The sequence below is a fragment of the Amaranthus tricolor genome, chromosome 4, assembly GCF_026212465.1.
Source record: "Amaranthus tricolor cultivar Red isolate AtriRed21 chromosome 4, ASM2621246v1, whole genome shotgun sequence".
Classification (NCBI taxonomy): Eukaryota; Viridiplantae; Streptophyta; class Magnoliopsida; order Caryophyllales; family Amaranthaceae; genus Amaranthus; species Amaranthus tricolor.
This window is the reverse complement of record NC_080050.1, coordinates 26,057,217-26,076,443: the sequence shown is the minus strand read 5'-3', so window position 1 is coordinate 26,076,443 and position 19,227 is coordinate 26,057,217. Positions and strand designations below refer to the sequence as shown.

At 29.7% G+C, this 19,227-nt stretch overlaps 2 protein-coding genes across 3 annotated transcripts; both read left to right on the top strand.

The window, feature by feature from the left end:
• The first annotated feature begins 739 nt into the window (after window positions 1-739).
• Window positions 740-6,289, top strand: LOC130811162 (protein PARTING DANCERS homolog). The gene is made up of 8 exons (XM_057677348.1): window positions 740-1,040; window positions 2,903-3,027; window positions 3,116-3,204; window positions 3,279-3,374; window positions 3,458-3,552; window positions 3,645-3,685; window positions 3,762-3,845; window positions 5,014-6,289. The coding sequence occupies exons 1-8, from the start codon at window positions 1,031-1,033 to the stop codon at window positions 5,161-5,163; spliced, it is 690 nt and encodes a 229-aa protein (XP_057533331.1). The 5' UTR covers window positions 740-1,030; the 3' UTR covers window positions 5,164-6,289.
• Window positions 6,290-10,068: 3,779 nt separating this feature from the next.
• Window positions 10,069-15,466, top strand: LOC130811167 (probable protein phosphatase 2C 2). 2 transcript variants are annotated; one of them, XM_057677353.1, is made up of 5 exons: window positions 10,071-10,535; window positions 11,733-11,900; window positions 13,288-13,458; window positions 14,137-14,316; window positions 15,105-15,460. In XM_057677353.1, exons 1-5 carry the CDS (start codon window positions 10,209-10,211, stop codon window positions 15,258-15,260), a joined length of 1,002 nt encoding a protein of 333 aa, XP_057533336.1. In that variant the 5' UTR covers window positions 10,071-10,208; the 3' UTR covers window positions 15,261-15,460. The 2 variants fall into 2 exon arrangements, with proteins under 2 accessions (XP_057533337.1, XP_057533336.1); XM_057677354.1 differs by lacking the exon at window positions 14,137-14,316 and having other exon boundaries at window positions 10,069-10,535; window positions 15,105-15,466.
• Window positions 15,467-19,227: the final 3,761 nt, after the last annotated feature.

The following is a 19,227-nucleotide window of genomic DNA, read 5'->3' as shown; positions in this document are numbered from 1 at the left end:
ATTTTTTTTTGGATTTACCATATTTATAAATTTGCATTTTTGGAAAAAGTTATACGTTGATGGATGCCATAAATTACAATTATTCCCATTACACTATTATATATAAATGTACTGTTTTAAAAATTATACAAGGAAATATATGATGTACTGTGTAGAAAATTATATATTGTCTGATAAATTATCGAAATTACAATGTAATATATATGATGTACTGTTTGAAAAAGTATACTGCAAAATATATGATGTACTATGTAGAAAATTATATTGCATAATAAGTTACATGTATTCCAATTATACTGCAATTTAGGAAATTACTAGAAGTACATAATTGCTTTTTTTCCAACAATTGTTCTTTAAAACTGAAATAACATAAAATTTATTTAATAGATCATTAAATATTAATTATTTACATTGTTAGATTAATATATTTACAAATTTGAATTTTAGGAAAAATGTCAAGAATATTAAACCAAATGGCAATTTGGCAACAAATAAATTAATGCAAAAAAGTAGCCAATTATAATCAGTTTGTATGTCAGGCTATCTCAGCTATCAAATATAGTGTAATAAAAATCAATCAACTTAAAACATTGTCTGATTTTTGGTAATGTAATTACTCCTTCTTAAAAATGTATTAGTACTTTAATAACAAAAATTACAATATAAATAGTGTAAAATTTAATATTTTTTATTAGTTTAAAATTTTATTAAAATATCTAAGGTATTTAAAAATTCTGCACGGGTTTTATCCCAGTGTGCTTATATTGGTGAAGTAACAAATGCACTACAAAAAGTACAAACATCTTGCACAGTGGTGACTGGTGGAGCCATTGAAGTACTTCGTAGTATTTTCTTCTCCCTACTGCTAAATCAGTGCTTCTCCTTTTAGTTTTTACATTGCTGCTGGAGTGCTGGTCATCCTTTAATTACTCCCATTAAAAACCCTAGCAACAAATTTGTGCAATTCTTCCATTCGAGGCTCCGTTCGGTTGATCATTCTTGCTGAATACCGAGAAGTTGGTTTTAAGACATGGCTAAAGGTTAATTTAAATATAACTAGCAAAGTTTTTTTAGTCAGTATTCATTTTTTGTGTTCAATGTTGAGCTGCATTGTTGTAGTTCATTGTCCACTTGTTTATCTTTGAATTCACAAGTCATTAATGAGGATTCAATATGTCAAGTTAGGATTGGTAATCAAGTATCCTTGCAGAGATTGTTTGTATTTTGTGGTTAATTAAACCATTACTTTGCACGCCAAATGTTTTTTAAATGTTCAATTGAATATTTGAAGTTTTGTCTCTTATAAATTGGTTTGAGAAATATAAGAATTTAGGTGTGGTTGTTATAGGAATGGAGGTGTTGCCATCATCGGGGGGTTTGAGTTCTTAATTTAAGCAGTTGTTGAGACTTAAGGTGATCCTAGAGAAGTCAACTGTTGATTGGGAGTTTCATGAACAATGATTGTTATTGTTGTAGTAGTATTTCTAACTTTTCGGTAGAAAAGTAGAAATAATGAATTTGATTACTGCTGTCTGTTAATGAATATTGTTGATTTTCTGTATTTTTTTTACGGTTAATTGAGCAAATTAGCGTCTTGCGGAACAAAATAATCAAATATGTCTCTATTTTATAAGGTCAATGTTTTAGTTTTTGCTTGGAGCTTCTAAAATATGCGAGACGATCCTATCTAGATATTTACCTATCATAGGCATTATCTCTTATAAATAGGGAGTTGTTATTCATTCATCCATATGATTAATTAACAAGTGATACACTTCTATATTAGGCCGTGACAATTCATCACATAATGTCACCATGACCCACTTATGTGGACACAGGACACTCATGGGCTCGGGCACACAAACCCACGGGTCAAGGTGTTGACTTGCACATACACTAGGTGAGGTTCATTGTTTCCCAAAACCATATGGTAGTAGGAGAATTGGCCCACCCAATATATATGCAAGTCCACATGGAATCTTGTCTCACAGCGAAGTATTTCCAACACTCCCCCTCACATGTCAGCCACATCATACCAGGAACCACCTTCGGCTCTAATATCATATTAAGTTGTGACAATTCGTTACATAATCTCACCGTGACGCACTCATGTAGACACGGGACACCCGTGGGCTCGGGCCCACAAACCCACGGGAATGAGCGTTCACTTGCACATACACTTGGTGAGGCTCATTGTTTCCCATAGCCATACGCTTTTGGGATGTATATGTCTCCTTAACTTATGAAGTGTGTGCACCTCATAATTCCCCGATAATATGCTGACATTCACAATAAGTCCAGTCTAATTTAGCACTCCACAATCAAGGTTCATCAATAATTAACTACAATTTTACACTACACATATAAATTGTATTCCCTTTAACCACTATTTTGTATCTCGATTGGGTTTATATATTGTGAGAGTTTGCATTTTTCTTATCACCTTAATACTTAGGGTTTTTTGTACTAGTCTCATAATTACATATATATATATATATATATATATATATATATATATATATATACATACATATATATATATATATATATATATATATATATATATATATATATATATATATATATACATATATATATATATATATATATATATATATATATATATAGTTTGTGTGAATTTCCTTGTATCCCTTATCTTGCATTTATTCTCTTTTATCAAATATCTCGATTTACCCATTGCATACCTGCATTTAACCTAACAAGGCTCGTATAAAATGAGAAAAAAAACTGAAAAATTGGTTATACGTCCTTTGGCAAATTATTTTGTACTTGGGAAGAATATATAATTAGTTGAAGGATCTTTCTTCAGTTTGCACTTATGTAGAAATGTGGGATTCCTCATCTTACTTGTAAACATTTGTCCAATTTTGTTGTCATACAGGTAGTAGTGGAGTATGTATGATGAATATTAAGTGGAGAGAGGAGCAACATCCATCCTTCATCAACTTTATCTCAGCATTCCTTAATGCAAACTCTTTCCGACTTAATGTTGTTCCTATTGCACCTGTATTTCACTTGTACCTCTCTTATTTGTTCACAACCTCAATTGTTTTATACTTGCTTATTAATCTGTTCATACTGTCCATATAATTAGGATTTTATTTTCAACTGCGGAGGTGTGTCAGTAGCATTTGTCTTTTTGACTTCCTGGGATTGCACTCATGCCTCACAGATGTATACCAGGTCACCTTTTTATTAATTGTGGCACTTCTTTAAAGTTTAATTGGGAGGGCTCTGACTGTGATGTCTTTCCATAGGGTGCATAAGTTAAAGGAGCAATTTGCAAACCTCTATGTTGTTGTTACCCTCCCAACCAGGGAACAGAATGATTCTTATGTTCGCTCTTACGTTAAGTGAGCTCTTTAATTGATTATACATTTTTGAATTAGCTTGGACTCAACTTGATACTGTGGTACATATCTTTTGAGCTGTGAAGGAGTGGAATTGATATTGGAAGGCCTACATTTCTGCCAGTTCTTGATTTGGAGATGGGATTTGAGAAAATTGTGAAGATTGCTCACGCTCGTGGTGGTAAGTAGAAGAATTTGAAGTGGCTAAAGTGCGATTATTTTTATTCGTTGGTTAAACATTCATTGTTTATTTACTGATGAAAATTTGTTTAGTGTGTAAGCAACAAGATATTGTAGCAAGGATGAAGGCTGAGGTGGGTACTTCTCTCTCAGTGGCATTAAACGTTGTGATATGCAAATTGAATGTGATTTATTTCTTTTTGTCTAAAGAGGAAGCAAGCAGTACAGGGGATGGACGCTTTTCTCAGGGTGATGACATCCATACCTGGCATAGACAACCATGATGCAAATTCGGTAATTCATAAAGTATTATTAAATACTGCTTAGGAAAGAAATCGCTTGTGTTAATGGCTTCTTGTTCTTGTTGTGGTTGAATGTGTTTTACTGCCAATTTGCAGACTACAAAAACCAAATCTGTGAAGAGCTTTATTAATATTTTGAAGGAAATGTGAATACTCTTTTACTTGATTCCATAAGAAGGATATTTAGTCTTTTAAAAGAGAACAATGATTTGCTACCTGAATTACAGAACCTGTATGGCAGTATAGCATTGAGCCCCTTACCCTCTACCAAAAAAGAGAATGCAGAAGACAGTAAGCTTACTCCTTATGAGGAGAATTTGTACAACAATCTGGCTTACTTCATTCTTTAATACATTTTGTCTCTATGGAGGTGAAAATTTCCACCGTCTCACAGTATGGCTTCTGGCTTACCGTGGTTGTTAGGAACCTGTATGGCAGCATAGCATTGAGCCCCTTACCCCTCCCCTCACCAAATAAGAGTGCAAAGGACAGTAAGCTCACTCCTGATGAGGAGAATTTGTACAGCAACAGGCTTTCTTATTTTTTGAATACTTTTTGTCTCTATGAGGGTTAAAGTTTCCACGGACACACAGTATGGTTACTGGCTTACTGTGTTGTTAGGAATTGTCATGCTCATTTTTTATGTGCAAGAATAACAAAAAGTGAAATGTTAATTTGAAGCAAAACCCACTTGCATTGAGACTTTAATACGGTGAATCTGAACTGAAATTATTGAGGTTGAAACTCTTATACGGAGTCATTTTGAACTCGTAGGCGAATGGTTAATTGATCCTATTTACATGTTGCGGTACTTGACAGTGCAACGGCGGTTACTTCCACAAAAAGGATTTTATTATGGAGATTGATTATCCTGTACACTTGAAAACTAATTCTCTTTCCTTTAATCAAACCACTACGAGAAAAAAATATAAATGCTAGTTCTACTTCATCATCCTATCAATAAAATTGCTGTCTCAATTCAATCATCAAAGTATTTTTGTGTTTTGATCATCACTATAATGATTTTATTGATGCAGTCCTGATCTCAGATAGTGACAATGTATTCAAATTGTAATTTTGTTGCATTCTATGTTTTGCATTGCTACATGCATATTTACACTGCTTAAGAATTTGTACTCACACATATCTGCCCTTTCCAGCTCAATCAAGCTATTGGGTCGATCGAAGCAATAGCCAAAGCCTCAAAGGAACAGATTCTGGAAAACACCGATCTTTCAGCTGACAAGGCCGAGACAATTTGGAGATTTTTCCGGGATCCAAAATACTATCTTAGTCCAAAATTGAATTGAGCGAAGATATCAAAGTAGAGGCATGAATTGTCATCAGCTTGCTCTAGGTAAGTCCACTAAATAAATGACCAGTCATATAACATACAAATTCGTTAGAATTCAAGTAACTAAAACTTCAAGTAATGAAACTTTCAATGGATATCTCTTGATCCCAGTCAACAGAGATGTCATGTAACTACTACTGTCTGGTTGTTATGTGCTTGTTTAATCAGTCTGAAACAATGAACTTCTAGAAAAGCTGTGTGATTAGCACTATGTTTGGCTCTGTCAATGCCCGGCTGCCCGCTCTTGTTCTTTCTTCTTATTTTAATCACATTGTGACTAGCTCATATCCAGGCTGAAGAATGAATGTATAGAGTTGGGAAAAAACTAATTTTCTAGCAGTAGTCTTGTGCCCTGTGGGCATTATCTAAACAACCAGATTACACAATGAAATTGACACTGTAAGAGAAAACTGTGAGTTGTGACTGCAAATTGACAAAAATTTTATGTTAATAAATGTGGGTTTGACTTTGTTAATCTCTTCCTCTTAATTTTTACTTACCTTAGCAAGAAAGGGTTGAAATAGACAATGGACTGAAGAAGCTACTACCTAACTTGGGTGGACTGAGTTTAGCTGAAATACCTACCTAATTTGGCTTTTTATTGATCTATGAATGATTGAAAAATGACTTGTTAAGTTTCAATGTAATGGAGGTGATTTGGAGTTATTTTGGTATTTGTTTGGTTAATAGTACTAATTGGTGGTAATGAGAATGATTTGTTTGTGTAAATTTTCATATATATATATATATGATGTCATTACCAAGTTTGATTATAAAAAAAAATTTTTGTTTACAATTTTCCATTACCACCTAATACCACATGTTTAAATGGTAATGCATTGAAATGCATTTTGTGAAGAAATAAGATTGTTGAAGGAGAATAAGTATGGTCATTAAATTTGTCAAGAGATATTCTTAACAAAATTACACTAACATTGTATTATTATTTCCAATATTTAGTATCGATTACCAAAATTACACTAACATTGTAATACATTGTATTAGGGACATAGATGTATAATGTAACGTAGGCAACATATTGAAGTTTATTATACTATACTAGTGTAGAAACTAGTGCAATGCACGATTTTTTTTAATGTCGACATATACAATATATGATATTAAAAAAAATAAAGTCAGAGATATTATGTAATAGAAACACTCAAATTTGACTGTTATATGTATAAATTAACTCTGTAATTTTGAAAATTGTCAACAATATATTATATCCTCTAATTTACTAAATTTAGCTATAAATAAATATTAGTCATAGATTATTTAATTGTAAGATATTTGTCAAGATCAAATGATATTAAATTTATTTTAGGCAATAAACAAATTCGACAAACTCTTCTTAATTGTGACACTTAGAAGTTTTCAAGTTTTTTACTATAGTGTATGATTCTGTTGTATTTAGATGTTTGTAAATTTGATGAAGAGAGAATATTGGGAAACATTAGTGCAAATACCAACAAAAATAAGCTCAACTATACTTGCGATTTTAGTTTGGGATATGTTCTCAAATTGAATCATATACATAAAATAATTGGCTTAAAATGTTGAATAACAAACAGGCAAATAACAAGGATAATCATTGGAAAATTGATCTTAATTTGGATTATATCGAGGATACACCCCATTAGAATTTTTCATGATAATGTATGGTTTAAATCTAATGTTAAAATTTGTAGTGTTTCAAAATTTAAGGGCCTTTTTCTATTCTTTTTGGTTTATAGGTTTTTGTTTTCTAAAAACACAAAACAAATTTCTGTTTTCAGTTTCTATTTTTGACAAAATATCCTTTTTCGAAACCAGTTGTCATATATAATTGAATATTATTTTTTTTAAAAAAATTATAAATCTTGTAGCATTAGAGATAAATTAGATATATGTTTAGATTTTTGAAAAATTGATTCATATTGAGTATCGATTTCAAAATAATACTCATAGGATTTAAAAGATTTAAAAATTTTAAACTTAGATATGATGGATTATGGTCAAAAATAGATTAAGCCTTGTTTTTACTCTACTATTTTTACAATTTTAGAGTCTAAAATGAGAGTAATATGTCTTGAATAGGTCATGGTAGGTTCGATTCGAGTTTGGTTACAATTTAGAGTGAGAGTCTAAGTTAGTTCAAGTTTGTGGATTGAGTTTAGTTTGAAAACATTTGACTCATATCGATTTAATTTTTATTAGGCTAAACCCTTATCCAAATTCATTAATTATCAAAAAGTAAAATAAAAATAAAATACTTAAATTAGGGTCAAATATGAATCCTAAAAGATTTAAAATGAGTCACAAACTCACGTGTCATAGTTCAGTTTTAAGTTGAGGCCTATTTTATAGGTTGGCTCTAGGTACAAGTCGAGTAAAAATTAGTTATAGGTTAGGTCATGGCTCACAACTAAATCGAGTTCAACCAAATTTCACTAATTTTTGGTGGACCTAGACTCGTTGAATCTGATGGGTTTAGGATCCTAAATGAGTTGTATTTTAATTGTTTAAACTTTACTTTTTTTACATTTTTAATGAGACCTTTGTACATGTTAAAACTTTTTATTAGTACTAAACTGGGTCAATAGGTTGTATATAACTTTAAATTGAGTCAAAGTAAATATAAAATAGATTTAAAAGGAGTTTAAGATGGGGTCTAGAACGGATTTAGTGGCTTGAATGAATTTTGCGGGTTTGGCGGGTATGGATCTTGAAAATTGAACCCCAACCATACCTTAATAATAAGGTTGAGTTTGAGGTGAGTCCAATAAAATTTTAGAGCTACGATCATCTTTATATTGGGTACTTGAGTTAGGGTCAAACATGATTTGAAACAATGCATATATATCAATGATTTTTATGGGGTTGAGAAAAGACCCCGACCCATCGATTCTAAAAAAAAGTTCTAGAGTCTAGACCTTTGAATCTAAAATGGCTGAAGAGTCTTGTTAGGTTGAGTCTATTTAGTATTGCTTTAGTCTACAAATCGAATATGTGTTTGAGACTTGTTCAATTGGTCAAGTTTAGTGTAAAAACATTAATGTCATGTTTGGGAACGATGATTTTATTTAGAAATTTAGATTCTGCTCAAATTTATTGTTTGGCAAATTAAAAATTTATAAATTTGGATTTGGATCAAATTTCACCATTGTTTTTAAAGTAGTTAAAATTAAAAATTTGAGAATGATTACCCAAACCTCGTCATTCTCAAATTCTTCATTTATGATTTTATAATTGAAATTCATAATTTAAAATAAAATACTTGTTTTGAAACACTACATAAAGTTAAATGTAATCTTTATTTATTAGATCAAGGTCTCTTCATAAAATAAGTCCTTCCATTAAGGTTTGGTTTGGGGGAGAAGTTTGGGGCAAGACCAACTACGTACTAGATCCATAATTATACGACCATACTTAATTGTCCTGTAATTGAAGGAAAATTTTCTTAAATCCAAATTACAAAACCATAAAATGTGGTTTTCATTTCTATGTTGTAGTTTCACAAATATAAAACAAAAGTTGTTTTTAAAAACTATTTTATCAAGCTAATTTTAGTATATTTTCTAATTAATACATAAATTCTTATCAAATAAAACGATCTTACGATAAATCTATTTCTATTAAGCTGACTATAAAAGCAATAAGTCAATAACTATTGATACCCAAAAGCCAAAGCTATAACTACTTAGATATTCAATCCCTACCTGCATAACTACCTTGAATGGAACACACCCTCTATTTGCATTTTGCCCCATTAAATAAGAAAAATAAATTTTAAAGAAAAATAAAATTTAATTCTAGATTCTTACACAATACATCCAAATTTCCCCTCTCCTTAAAATACTGTTTACCATTGCGGCGACTAATATAAAATGATGTCGGCCATATGAATATATAATGCACTCCAAACTTCTTTGTTTAGAGTTTACCCAGTCGTTTTCAATTGTGCGACCTTAGAAACAAACAGTTGGTATTTATTCTTAATTCCACTATTAATGTTTCTCCTATTATAATCAAAATGTTCGACTATATAATATATTTTGGAGTTTCAACTATCACGAGTTTGAATATCACTCACCTCTGTATAACATATCCTAAGGCGTTAAACATCTCTTAAGTTTTTAGTTGAGTTGGTCATTAATATAAATATCTTTTTTTTAGGCATATTTACATTAACCGCGTCAATTTGATAATATTTTTTCATACATATAATACAGATCTAACTATTTACATAATTACCATTAAATAGTTACATTTTCCTTTAATTTTTCTTTACCTACCCCTCCAACGTGGTCTCATGGTTCTATTCCGTTTTCTTACCATTAACATCAAATTAAATGAAACATTTAATTAAAATAAAACTAATTATTTATTGTAAACACCCAATAAAGTCAACCCCTAGTGAATAAAAATGATCTAATTAAATGCGTCACCGTCCAAGACTATTTCTGTAGCTTCATTAAACCAACCGAACATTCGACCAATTCTTTATCTAAATCTCTCTCCAATCACAAACGTGCCTTTGTTTTATTCAAAAAGACCATGACAAACTTCTCTTAAAAATGGGTGATTTAAATCATTATTAAAAAAAAATAAAAATAACAATAAAATAAATATAATATAATTAAAAATTAAAATAATAAAATTTCAACCTATCAAATCCTGTTATATATAATTGACTTGTTAATTTCACAAATAACTATTATTTACAAAGAGTTTAAAACCTTTTGTCCTATCTCCTCCTCCTGCTTTTGACTGGTCCTAATCATGCCTTTCTTTTGCAATTCCTTCCTCTTTAAGCAACTTTTTATTTTGACTTTTTCCATTTATAACCACTTCTAGCTCCTTGTAATCATTTAGTACTCCTATTTCTAAACCATCGTATGTATGTGTATATATATATATATATATATATATATATATATGTTTTCGTAAGTAAGTTATGATTAAAGTTGTAAATCTATTTACTGTCGTATTTTCTCATTCAAGACTCAAGCTTTAGCAATGGAGGCAGGTACTCTAACCCTTCAAATCCCGTCTATGGTTTCGCTTCCCTTCTATGGAGGGAGGCCGTATTCTAAAGAGAATGAATCGTCTTTAGTTGATGGTAATGGTAATGTTGATTCGATTAAGATACGAAAGAGGCCCACAATGCTTGTGTTGCCTGAATATTGTCCTGAGAAAGAGTTTATTTTAGAGAAAAGAAAGATAGAAAATGTTGAAGTTGAGATTAATGATAGAGATTATGTTGTGTTGAGTAAAAAAGGAACAAGAGAGAACATGGAAGATCGTTTTAAGGTTATTACTCATGTTTTTGGTGATCCTAAACAGGTACATTGCCCTTTCATCTTTTTTTCATCATTATTTTCTAGTTTCTTGAGATACCGTCTCTTTGAGAGACGTATTTTAAGTCCAGCTTACCGTATTTTTAATTCTTACTTATATTATCCTTAATGCCTACTTTCAATATTTTAAATGTCTACTTACATGATTCTTAATGTCTACTTATAATATTTTAAAAAATATATAATACAATAGACCGACCCAATTAAAGATAGTCTCTCAATCTCTCAAAAGAATTTGTGATCACCAAATGGGTCCACTTGTATGGACATATGTATGGGGAATTCGTGGGCTCGGACCTACAAACCCAAGGAAAATAAATGTTAACTTACATATACAGTACTTGATAAGATCCCTTCTTTTCCAAAACTATATGATAATAGGAGGATTACCGACGTGAGATATTTGAAGTATTTTCAACAATTTTCACACCATTATATATACATTATTGACTGTTATCCATTATTAAAATTTAATTTAAATGACTTAAGTCATAATTTATATTTTGTACCCCCTTCGATCTTTTTTGATCTTTCACTTTGGGTTTTTCACACATATTAAGAAGATATAATCTTTGGGTTGTAGTGGATATTATTTTAATTAAATAGTAGTGTGAAGTAATGATTGTATTGGAAGTATGAGATTGTAGTGGGTATTATTTTAATTAAATAGTAGTGTGAAGTAATGATTGAATTGACAGTATGAGAGAGAAAATAATTATAAACAAAAGAAAAGGGGTATATTAAAAGAAAATGGGGGGTTTTAAGGGGTAAAAGTGGGATAAAAATTTTCTAAAAATAAAAAGTATTCTAAAATGTAAGAACTTTTAAAACTACCCATTATAATAATGTGGAAGATCAAACAAGAATAGAGGGAATATAAGGTTAATGTTTTACACATTTTTCTTAAGTACTCATTTTGTCGTATTTATTTTGCATTATTTGCTATTTTAATTCGTTCCACTGATTTAAATCACTTTTATTTTTGAAATTAACACAGCATTTTCTTTTAATCTTAGATCTTAACTCATTCGTACATTTATTACAAAACGTTCATTTTTTTCTTAAAAAATAGGACATAATAATAATACTTAAAATGCTTGGGTTTTCAAGTAAAATTAATTTAGAATTGGAGGAAAATAATATACTTAATTAATGTTTTTATGGAATGTGGGACCATATGTAGGCGTTTTTCAGTGTAATAGACGGACATGGAGGCGTTGGTGCAGCAGATTACGTGGCAGATAATTTAGGGAACAACATTCTCAATTCACTTCAAAACCATGATGGTCAAAGAGTAGAAGAAGCCATACGAGAAGGATATCTAAACACTGATAAAGATTTCCTAACACAGGTAATTATTAATTTATGATTAGCGGATTATTAATTAAATGACGTATAAATTAATAAAATATGTTTGTTTCATAATTATCTGCGTTCTTAATAAATCGGGTACACTTAAATTATATGAATGATGGAATATTTAAAAACGGCAGAAACTTTTTCATCAGGCTGTGTCTAATAATTGGAAACAAGTAATTCATTTTAAATTGTAGATTTTAATTTTAAAATGATATAGGAACAAATTTGAGAATGACAGGGTTTGAAATTCGTTTCTAATTCTTAACTTTACCTACTTTTAAAATAATAATGAAATTGATTTAAATCCAAATTAAATTTTATTGATTTGTTAAACATTAAATTTAAGTCTGTTCTATAATTTAAATGATATTTTCATTTCCAAGCATAAAAAAAATTTATAACAAAATAACAAAAACGGAATAAAATAATAATGATAATTTCTTAAACACATTGATAATGTATTGACTGTGTCAAAGTGTGTACGTGACAATACCGAATGGTACAAGATAAGTATAATTACATTATTATTGACTTGGTCTATGGCTCTTAGCTTGTACTACCTGCCAAGTAACAACAAACCTTAATTAGGGCAAAATATAAATATTTATTTAAATCAAATGGCATTTTCCTTGTTGATTCTTGGCTGCATATTCGACTTTTCATGCAATTTTCCTCTAGACACCTTAATAAAATAAATATTTTTTTGTTTTGGTCAATTTGTTTTATTTTTGGTCCTATTATATTAAATTTATCTCAATTTTATTTTAGATATGATCCTATCACTTCACTCTATATTTTTTTCTAATTTGTAATATCTCATTATTTTAATTCATCATATTTAATTTCTTAATGTTCATAGTAGAAATCAATCAATAAGATTAAATAGATTAGCTATATGAAATTAACAAATAATTTGAGAAAAAGTGAAACAAAATAAGGTATATATAATATATAACCAAAAATAAGGTCGTTTTGCCATGGTAAAATATTTTAGGAGCCCTGAGTGAAAATTAAAAGACGAGCATGAATGTTTCGTTTTTTAAAAATATCATTGAGAGTGTATTAATAGCAAAAATTAAAATAGTTTCATTTTTTAAAAATATCATTAAGAGTGTGTTAATAGCAAAAATTAAAATACGAACATGCATACTTGATTCATTTTTCTAAAAATACACTGAGAGAGTATTAACATTTTTCGATTAAACACTTTGCTAATTTAACCCAATTGACTCATGAAATACAACAACTCGACAATATATGTATTTGACTATCTAGACTAACTAAAGGATTATCTTAGAAAAAGAAAATATTAAATAATTCTGACTAATCATTAACTAATTATTTTTATCGTTCATTATGTGTTTTTGTAATGTATGTAGGGTGTAAGCAGTGGAGCATGTGCTGCGAGTGTAATCATTCGAGGTGGTGAATTATACATTGCTAACGTAGGAGATTGTAGAGTAGTTTTGAGTAAAAGAAGAATTGCAACTACATTGACTAATGATCACAATCTAAGCAATCAATATGAGCGATCTCGTATTCAAAGTTCTGTAAGTGCATCCAACATAACCTACTACCATTCATTTTTTACTTTCAGTAAATCTACTAAATCTACTCTTGTGAGAGACTGTCTTTTTATGACACAATTTAAAAATAAGCAGCTCATATGCTAATAATTTATATGAGTGAGTTTTCATCTTATTATTTATGGGGCGTCTCAAGTAACTGTAAGACCGTTTCATACAAAAAATTTATTCTTTCAGTGAAGTCATACGTACCTTTAAGTGATCAGCTTTTAAAATCCGACCCGTACACCTTTTTTTACTTTTTAAGGATCTTAGCATGATTTTTCCTTTTAAAAACCACCTATTATTGTCAGAATATATAATATATCATTGGGCCTCAGGCTCTCAATCATCAACTTAAGCTTTTGGTTAAATATAGTTTCTTAACATGGTATTAGAAGCCGTCGAATAAGAGATCACTGATTTGAATCTCAACCAACAATCATTTAAACTAGAATATTCATCGTATTGTACGAGGAGGGCATCTGCTGCATCTACACTTCTAGCTCAAAGGGCTCTCGTGTGAAGGGGTGTGTTAGAGTAAATAACATATTTTAGGACTACAACCATTAGCTTAAGATTTTGGTGAATTTTTCAGAATTAAAATTTCTTAATATATTATCACAAAGTTTGTTGAATAATAAAAATAAAATAAAAATGCAGGGTGGATTTGTACATAGCTGCAATGGAGTATGGAGACTTCAAGGTACTCTTGCAGTGTCAAGAGCAATTGGAGACTTGCAGTTTAAAGATTGGATTATTTCTGATCCTGAAATTCATAAAATATCCCTAACTTCAGATTCTGATTTCCTTATAATGGCTTCTGATGGATTATGGGACAAGGTAATTCACAAAGTTTGTTAGGTTGTGACAATGCCACATAATTATTTATGGGCCCATGGGCTCAGGCCCACAAACCTATGGTTAATAATGACTTGCACACACACTTGATGAGGTTTTGCTCTTTCACAAAACCATATAGTCTAAGGAGGATAACCCACCAAACATTACAAGCAAGTTCACAACCTACTATCTTAATGATGAGGAATATTCACCACACGTGAAGTATTTCCAATACTCCCCCTCACATGTAAGCCATATCATATCCAAAACCACCTTCGACTCCGATACTATGTTAGGTCATGATAATTTATCACATAATCATCCCATGGGCCCACTCATGTGGGCACACCCACGAGGTACTCGTGAGCTCGGCCCCACAAACCCATGGATAATGGGTGTTGACATGCACACATTTGGAGGTTAGCTCTTTTCCAAAATCGTATAGTGTTAGGGGAGGATTACCCATTAAACATTATATGCAAGTACACAATCCACTAGATGTGAAATCTGTCTCACATGTGAAGTATTTCCATCAAATTCAAGATCCTAGTATAGAGTTGTCCAAACATCTGTCTTTGCATGTATGTTGAGCTAGCTCGAACTATTAGTCTCCTGTGTTACATGTTACTCAATTTAATATTAATAGGTCTTTAAATTTTTATTATTATGTTGAAGCGGAGGGCACAAGCTTCTTTCGCCCTACCCTAAATGCGACCCTACATAATTTAGATGTCAAATGATGAAATATTGATGCATAGTTTTGTAATTTGGTAAATTGATATTTTCAGGTGAGTGAACAAGAAGCTGTTGATATTGTTTCAATGGAGAAAGCTAATAATGCAATGAAATGCTGCAAAAAGCTGGTTGATATATCATTTAGCAGAGGCAACAAAGATGACATAACTGTCATGATAATCTACCTTCAAAACTTTGTTGTAGCTTAACACCAAATTATTGTTTTCATGTTCAATTAACATTAATCAATTGATTACTGTATATAAACAAATTTAGTGAAAATAAAAAAATATAATTATTTAGATATTATTCATTTATAAACCATTTTTTTAATGGTCTTTTTATGTAGGAGATATTTATTTCTTAATTCTTTAGCAAAATTCTTGTATAATGAGTAAAACAAATTAATGTGAAAGTATAAGAATTTTTTTGTCAAATAGTTCAAAATTAGAAAAAAGGGAGGGAGTATTTGGTGAATTTTTTAGATGATATATAAAATTTGAATTTCATCTCTCTAAAATTAGTTTGATTTGGAAAAAAAAGAAAAAGAAAGAGGAGAAAAGGAATTAAGAAATGTATGTGGGTTGTTTTTAAATCTATTTTTGCATAATTTAGGCTATGAAGCACTCTTGTGTAGGAAGAGAAGTAGTCTTAGTATGATATGAAGCACTCGAATCAATCACCCTATTGTAGTCATCACAAGCTACATTCAAACACTCTTTATCACCAATGAAGAGCAAATCATCATCAATAATTGCTAAAGATGTAGTAGTTTTCTCATCTGACTTCACTTGAGAGATATCACCCTTTCTTTCAATATCTCTTTTTATTTTTTTGCAAAACCTTTTAATATGACCTGACTTGTCGCAGTAATGATAAATTACTCTACTCTTGGAGTTAGACTTGTCCATGGAATTGTCTCTACCTCGGGGAACTTGACTTTTGCTTCTCTCCCTGTTAGACTCTTGTGCTTCATAATTAGCTTCAGAATGATTGGAGAAACTTATCTCTTTACTCCTACTCTCTTCATTCAACAGACTAGCTTTGATATTTTCCATTTTCAACTTACCATGCATCAGGAGCAGAATTGCTTAGTGACATAAATAGTGTGTCCCAACTATTTAACAATGACTTTGCAACTCATCATCTAAAGAATTTTTACTACGAACAATTGATTAATCAAACCCTGAAATTCATTCAAATGTACTACTTTGCTATTACCATTTACCATTATAAAATTCTAACTTTGCCAACTTTCTCATCATTGACACTTTACTTAGAGCATTCTTCTTCTCATATAGTCATACATAGCCTCAAGTTTCTTCCACAATTCATTAGTATTCGTGTCATTTGCAATATGTTGAAGCACACTAATATCAAAAAAATTGTCTAACGTTTTCTACTGGTTGATGGTTTAATATTTTTCATTTACTTTCATCTTGACCAATGGGCATAAACTAATTTAAGATTGGTTCATACAACATGTCCTCCATCTTAGTTTTCCACACAACATAATTAGAAGAGTTCAAATAAATCATACCATGCATATTAGTTTCATCATATAGTATAAACCAACACAAGAATGACACCCAAGAAATATAAACCTTGCTCTTGATACCACTATGTTGAGAAAAAAGTAGCACTATAACACACAAATACTTTCTCCTTTTGTGTTGTTAGATGAGTAAAGTGTAACAACCCAATCAAGTAAACAATAATAATCTCACAATCAAACACAACAATGCAAACATGCAAAAAAGTAAAGCACACACGATATTTATATGTGGAAACGGAAAACCTAAAGAGGAAAAAAAAAAATCATGGCACCGTAGGTGGTACCAAACCCTTCCACTAATCACTAATAAATTAATGAATACAACCCTTAAAGCACCACATTGTGCCAAATTGCTAATGATGCTTGATCAGTTGGGCTACTTTAGCCGTAGATACTTATTTATTGTTGGCTATTTGTTTATTTTATTTCATTATCAAATTAATTTATCTTTTTAATTTTTTTGCTCACATAATCTATATGAGTTTTATTACATTTTTATTAGTTCGTTCCATAGATTTTGTTATATTTTTTTTTCTCATAAGTCATAACACTTACTCTTTCTATAATTCACATTTTCATATTTAACTTATTTTTTATCTTTTATACATTTTTTTTCTTTTTCATAAAACATTAATTTTTCTCTCTTTAGTAGCAAAAGTAAAGAGTAAGAAAGAGTATTTGGCACATTTATTCAAAAGCAATTTCTGGATGCTATTCATAGTTTCCAATCCATGCCCCTTCATAGAGTGCTAATAATCTAGTTTTTTTTTAGGAAATTTAAAATTAATAATCCAATATTTCACTCAAGGTAAAGATTAGATTATTACAAAATAAAAGAGTGTGTTGATAGAAAACTAAGGACAAAAATTAAATTATTAAAAAATAATTCAAAAATAAAATTATTAACAGCGAGTTGAATTATTAATATTAATTTTTCTCACCAGAAATTTACTTATTATAATGTGCACTACACCTTTTCCTTTCTACAAGAATGTGAGCCTTTTGTGCATCATATTCATGGATTAATATACTTGGGCAACAATTAGAATCTTCTATTTTCTTTTTCCTAATATAGAATATAAAATAATTTTTCTGCGCTTAAAAATAGTTTCACCATTAATGTACTTACTATACCATAATCCTAAATAGATGTTCTATTAATATAAGGGCAATAGTGTAATTTTATTAATTTTTTCAAGTTTCATTCCCATTTATCAAATAAGGACATACTCCTTCCGTTTCTCTAATATAGGATTATTTTTATTTTGGATTGTCTTTTTTATTTTGTGTTTTTTTCTATTTTTGAAAATGGATCCATCACTTTATTTTTAATTTTACTCACATATTTTAATCTCTCTCTTTATTTATTATAATTTTATTTTTTATTAAAAACACTCAACTTTCGCTTTGATGCTAAATCAAAAGAAACGAATGTGGAGTAACAAATAAGAGATGAGATCATGACACTAATTTTAACCTTAAAATAAGAAGTCCATAAGCATTATTCCCTTCAAACAAACGTATCAAACAAGCTTTTAAAAATGAGTGTAGTTATACTTTCTCCATTCCAAATTACTTGCGACATTTGCATAGTAATACTATTAATCAACAATTTAGTTTACATAATCTTTACTTATGCGTAAGAAATAATATAATCAGGTGAAATTTTATTTGATTCGCCTTGAAGTCTAGTTTTTAAAAATATAAGTTTCTTATTTTTTATCGAGCAAAAATAAAGATATTTAGTACGTGTAAAAGAAATATTAAAGTAATTTGGAACAAGGAATTACTACCTTAGTAGTTGTAGTTAGGGGTATTAAAAATATCTGATCCGAATTATCCGATTCGGAATATTCTAGGAATATATGATTTTAAAAACCAGATAATTTATCCAATTTTCGAAAATGAGATCCAGATTTGAATATTGGTAAAACTGACTATTCGGATATCCGATTTTCTAAATTTTTATCATTTTTTATTTTTTTAAATATATAAATATTATTAAGGAAAAATTACTTACAATAATCCAATCTTTTCATGATTTTTCTACAATAATCCCACCATTTGATTAACTATGAATAATTCCAATTTTAAAGAGTATTTTCTTAGAATAAACCGGGTAACCTGATAAATTACTAAAGCAAGTTTTATATTCTAAAAAAGGATAAATTAAAATAAAATATCGAAAAAAATATTAAAAAAAATTCTAATTTGTTTTTATTACTCAGAATTTTTTAATGTAAATTTTCAAAATTTTTCTCTGATTTTACATTAATTTTATTTTATTTTTTAGTGAATAACCTACTATAGTGGCTCATCGGGTTATCCAATTTTACTTTAGGTAAATACCCCTAAAGCTGAGATTACTCATGGTTAATCAATAAGTGAGATTATTGTAGGAAAATCATGAAAAAGTTGGATTAATCTAGGTAATTTTTCCTATTTGTAAAGAAATTTTTTGTTTAGGTTGTTGAATTTACTCATATACATTTCTCAACTATAACTAAGTTGCATAACTAATTTATAATAATTTTTAGATTGATTAAAATCGAACCATATTCTCAAAATGATTTGTATTAAAAGTTAAAAAATAAGTTTGATTAAAGAAAGAAAGTGAAATG